A 5424-nucleotide genomic window follows, 5' to 3' on the forward strand; every position below is an offset into this window, starting at 1 on the left:
AGGGGCATAAAGCCCCAGACAGCATAGCTCCTAGGATCATTGGGACACTCAAACCCCTCCACCACGATAAGGTAGCAGCCCAAGGAGAGGAAGTTTGCTTTTGTTCCATATTTTAAATGTGTTGACACAGTTAGTGCCTTTTGCAAACAAAATGTGTCATTTTGACCACTATGTCAATGTCTAGGCCTCTGCGTTAACTGTTTTGAAAATGTGGTTTTTGAGTTGACGGCTGCATCCAACCAGTCAAGAAAAACTGTGAACTGTATAGAGCTTCATCAACCAGGGCGTTTCCCTCTTTAATCCTACTACTTTTTAAAAATATATATTTTTAGCATTTAAATGGTGACTGGACTTCTTGTCTTACTGCAGTGTTTTTGCAGCCTGTAGAATTCCTCATCACTTAAGACCAACTGAAACATGAAGGTTCCTAAAATTTTAATGAGACACTGTGAGGTGTTCTTGGAAGTGTATAAACATTCCCATTAAATGTGTGCAGTTTCTCACATTTAGGTTTGTCTCTGAAACAGGAGCTGTTGGTGTAATGTTACAACAGTACAGTGTTAAGATGTCATCTTGTTAAAAACTATGTAGAAGACCTGAGAGATGTAATTTTTTAATACAAATATTTCATCTGTGACAAAACGTGTCTGGCTCTTTATGCAAACCAGCAAACTGGGTATACCTGGCTTTGATACCATTCCCAATCTCATTTCAGTCAATTTATTGAATTCAGCTGGAGAAAATGATGTAAGTTTAACTGTACAACATCGTTGTAAGTAAAGTTTTATTTATAAAGCACCTTTCACAGAAATATATTCAAAAGGTGCTGTACAATCATTAACAAAGTAAAAATGATGGAAAGATAAAATGAAACGGAATAAAACATAAAAAAACATAACATAATGAAACATCAAATCAAGATTAAATTCTAAAACTGTAACTCAGACACATGGTCAATGCAGAGCAAAATATACAAATAATACACAAAACATAGATAATGGGGGGAGAGAAAAATATGCCTGACGTTCAATAATAGAAAAACAGATGGCGAGCATTCACTATGGAGGTGGGCTGGCATTAATGGAGAATGGTTAGCTAAACACTTGAGTAAAAATGTGAGATTTTAGGAGTGTCTTGAAAGAGACAATGTTGTCAATGGAGCGTAGATTAAAAGGGAGTTCATTCCAGAGCCTGGGGGCCACAGAGGAGAAGGCACAGTCACCACGGGTCTTAAAGCGAGTGAGGGGAACCATAAGGAGATTTTGATCCTGTGAATGGAGGTCCCGTCTGGGGTTGTAAGAGGAAATGAGACTTTTAATGTAATTGGGGGCTTGGCCATGAAGAGCCCTGAAAGTGAGGACCAGGGTTTTGAACCAGATTCTGAACTGAACAGGAAGCCAGTGGATCGGGGAGATGTGGGTGAATTTGGAGGTTCGAGTTAGGAGTCTTGCTGCCGAGTTTTGGACAACCTGAAGACGATTTACAGTAACTGTTTCTGATTAAGACAGGTGAACAAGGTACAGTATTACAATAGTCTAAGCGACTAGAGATGAAAGCATGAATTACCATTTCCAAGTCTGAAGTAGACAGCCGGGGCCGGAGTTTAGAGATGTTCCGAAGCTGAAAGTAGCAAGTAGAAACCAGATTTTTTATGTGTTTATCTAGAGACAGATCTGAGTCAAGATTTACTCCCAGGCTGCGTACATTCTGCTGAATGGTTGAACTCAAGGAGCCGAGATGTTCTTTTATCCTAGGGATTTTCCTGCGTTTCCTTAGATTATTAAAAGTCTTATCCTTCCTCCATGATTCTGTAAAATTTGTGAAGTGACATCATGTCATGAGCTCCACCTCTGGGGAGTATAAATACAGGCAGCACTTGCTACAGTTTCACAGCAGGGAACAAATCCTCAAGGAGTTCTTGCTTCAGCAGTGTTTGAACTTCTTCTTTTGTCCAGCTTTATCTGACAGTCAACGCGTCCTGTTTTCTGCCCTTATTAAAACCATGGTATTTTTTGGAGTGCTGGTTATCCCTTTCTTATTTTTTTCTTCAGCTTTTTCAATGGATTCTCAGGTGCGTCAGAACTACCATCGCGACAGCGAGGCCGCCATCAACAGGATGGTCAACATGGAGCTGTTTGCTTCTTATACATACACCTCCATGGTAAGAAACTACCTTTTTATAGCATACTATTTAGTGTAACATTATTATGTTGAAATTATTTCTCAAACATGACTTTAAGTCTAAATTGTTGAAAACAGTTTCCAAACCAAAAGGCTCAGAATTTGGTACATCTATCAAATATGCTGCTTTTCAAAGCTGTTTTCATACACATTGACCACTGAATATCAGGTTACCCAACAATGTGTTGGAGCCACACATCAAAGTGCTTAGACTTTATGCTCTCAAGACATTTGGATGAAAACAACTCTGAGTTATTTTGACATAAAATGTGGCTTAAAGAGGCCACAATGTAACTGCAAAGACCTAAAATTACAGATAATTATAAATAAATCATGTATATTTTATAATATATGTTGAATGGGGTCAATGTAGTTACTGTCTGAAATTCCAACATGCCATATATCAACCTCCTTCTGTGAAGTCCTAATGTAATGTTTTCGGTCGCTTATGTCTGTCTGTCTGTCTGTCGGTCGGTCGGTCTGTGGACAGCATAACTCAAAAACATGTGGACGGATTGTCATGACACTTACAACACATGTTCATACTAGCACACGTAGCACACTATTAAATTTTGGTGATGTTTCGAATCATGATGCGGACACAGGATTATTTCTTTTAATTCGATCGAATCAGCCAGAAGTTGCGAGCTCCCACAGCCCTGCACAGAACTTTAGGAACGTGTTGCTAGGTTACGTGAATAACAGAGAAGCCGCGGGCGCAACCGAGCCGAACCTGGTACCGGCCCACGAGCTGAACCACCGGTCCCCCACCCGTCGTCTGCGCGTGGTGGTCCACTTCAGACCCTGAACCCGGTGATTCAGTCCATGAACCGGCCCACAGGCTGGAGTGAACCACCAGTCTGATGCGTGCGATTCGTCTGCGCAGGGCGATCGCGACATCAAGGAGTGACAGGTTATAATTTCAGCTAATAAATGATGAACATTGGGATGTACAAACTGCACAGAAAGTGCAAAGAAACTCAGAAAGAAATGTAAGAAATGTCAAACTGCTGCCAGGGGCAGCTGATTACTCTTCAAACTGACCACTGAATCTCCATCAAATATCACCATCTATGTTTTTCACTGTATGCCAAGCAAAATGTGTTAATGCTCACTTTCATTTTCTTCATTCTCCCCCTCTCTCACTCAACAGGCCTTATACTTCTCCCGTGATGATGTGGCCCTTCCAGGTTTTGCCCATTTCTTCAAGAAGAACAGCGACAAGGAGAGGGAGCACGCTGAGAAACTGATGAGCTTCCAGAACAAGAGGGGAGGACGCATCTTCCTCCAGGATGTCAAGGTGAGCACAAACTGGAAGCCCAAACATGTCATCTTTAGTTACTGATTTGTTCTAACAACTGTTCTGAAGAAACTTGATCCAGAATGTAAAAAGTATATGTGGGTTTCCCTGCAGAAACCAGAGCGTGACGAGTGGGGAAGTGGTCTGGAGGCCATGCAGAGTGCCCTGCAACTGGAGAAGAACGTCAACCAGGCCCTGCTGGATCTGCACAAACTGGCCTCTGACCATGTGGACTGTCATGTAAGTTACATTAGGAGTGTTGAGTGTCAAACTTACCACTTAATGATACGACTTGGAGGGAGGTTGAACCCAAATGCAGGCAGACTTGAAGACTTGAAAGTTTTAACAAAGAATTTATTAAATAAAAAGCCAGCGTGGTGGCAAAAACAGAGAACTAACAAAAATCAGGGACAAGAAAGCCAGGGCAGAACAAGAATCTAACAGGAACATACAAAGAATGAACCGACCAAAATTTGAACCCAGCAGGCAGTTTTTCCCCTCCCCACCCACGGCTGGTGCCCTGCCAGTTTCTCCCCTCTCTCAAATCCTGGGGCTCCTGGAGGGGATGAAGGGAGAGCTGGCGGGCCTAAGGGTTCTGGTCGCTTCAGGGTGCCATTCAGAGCAGGTGGCACCAGGGGTTTCGGAAGCCCACCCTTCCCACCCCTCAGATGTGGATCCTCCAGCTCCTGCTCTGGTTCCTGTTGGCCCTCCTGCTCTGGTTCCTGTTGGCCCTCCTGCTTTGGTTCCTGTTGGCCCTCCTGCTCGGGTTCCTGTTGGCCCTCCTGCTCGGGTTCCTGTTGGCCCTCCTGCTCGGGTTCCTGTTGGCCCTCCTGCTCCGGCCCTGGTTCCCGTGGGCCCTCCTGCTCCGGCCCTGGTTCCCGTGGGCCCTCCGGCCCTGGTTCCCGTGGGTCCTCCGGCCCTGGTTCCTGAGGCGCCTGGATCGGCTGCCGTCGCCTCCACGTCGCCTGGATCGGCTGCCGTCGCCTCCTCGTCCCCTCTGTTGCCTGTGTTCGCCTTCGCCGAGGCTCTGGCTCCATCGACCTCCGCCGGCTCCTCATCACCTCCCGCCTCCTTCCTCGGCTCCATGTCTGCTCCCGCCTCCTCCCTCGGCTCCATGTCTGCTCCCGCCTCCTCCCTCAGCTCCATGTATGCTCCCGCCTCCTCCCTCAGCTCCATGTCTGCTCCCGCCTCCTCCCTCGGCTCCATGTCTGTTCCCGCCTCCTCCCTCTGCTCCATGTCTGCTCCCGTCTCCTCCCTCGGCTCCATGTCTGCTCCCTCCTCCTCCCTCTGCTGCAGGGAGATTCATGGCCGGCCCCCTGAACTCTTGTGGGACGTCAGGAGCCATCCCTTATTGGGGGGGCTCTGTTATGATTTTTGTCTGTGTTAAGTGTTTTATTTTTTAGTTTCTGTCATGTTCCTGTTTTCTTCCTCATGTCTGCCCAGCTGCCCCTTATTTGTCTGATTAGTCACCCTCGTGTTTCTCCCCAGGTGTTTTCTGTTCCCTCATTAGTTTTCTGTGTATTTAAGCTCAGTCTTGTCTCTGTGTCATTGTCGGTTCATTGTTTGTATGTCCCAGTTGGATTCTTGTACTGCCCATGCTTCCCTGTCCTTGTTTCTTGTTAGTTTTCTGTTTTTGCCACCACGGTGGCTTTTTATTTAATAAATTCTTTGTTAAAACTTTCTAGTCTGCCTGCCTGCCTGAAATTGGGTTCACCTTACCTCCAAGTCGTTACACTTAAACTAAAATGACTGGTTTACTCAAGCTAATAAACGATCTCCTGTTTTCAGCTGTGCGACTTCCTTGAGAGTCATTACCTGAATGAGCAGGTGGAGGCCATCACGAAGCTTGGAGATTACATCACTAACCTGACCAGCATGGATGCCAACACCAACAAGATGGCAGAGTACCTGTTTGACAAACACTCCCTGGGGGGCAAGAGCTA

The 5424-nt window shown here is 45.5% G+C and overlaps 1 protein-coding gene across 1 annotated transcript in view; it reads left to right on the forward strand.

Annotated features, from left to right (window-relative positions):
• The window catches only part of LOC106526781 (ferritin, liver middle subunit), an 18747-nt gene that overhangs the window by 8925 nt on the left and 4398 nt on the right, over positions 1–5424 (forward strand). The window contains exons 2-5 of the mRNA XM_014021462.1: positions 2052–2161; positions 3335–3481; positions 3596–3721; positions 5270–5424. Of these exons, the coding sequence (XP_013876916.1) occupies positions 2052–2161; positions 3335–3481; positions 3596–3721; positions 5270–5424 (538 nt within the window). The remainder of the gene's footprint in view (positions 1–2051; positions 2162–3334; positions 3482–3595; positions 3722–5269) is intronic.

Source organism: Austrofundulus limnaeus, unplaced genomic scaffold (assembly GCF_001266775.1).
Source record: "Austrofundulus limnaeus strain Quisiro unplaced genomic scaffold, Austrofundulus_limnaeus-1.0 Scaffold294, whole genome shotgun sequence".
NCBI lineage: Eukaryota > Metazoa > Chordata > Actinopteri > Cyprinodontiformes > Rivulidae > Austrofundulus > Austrofundulus limnaeus.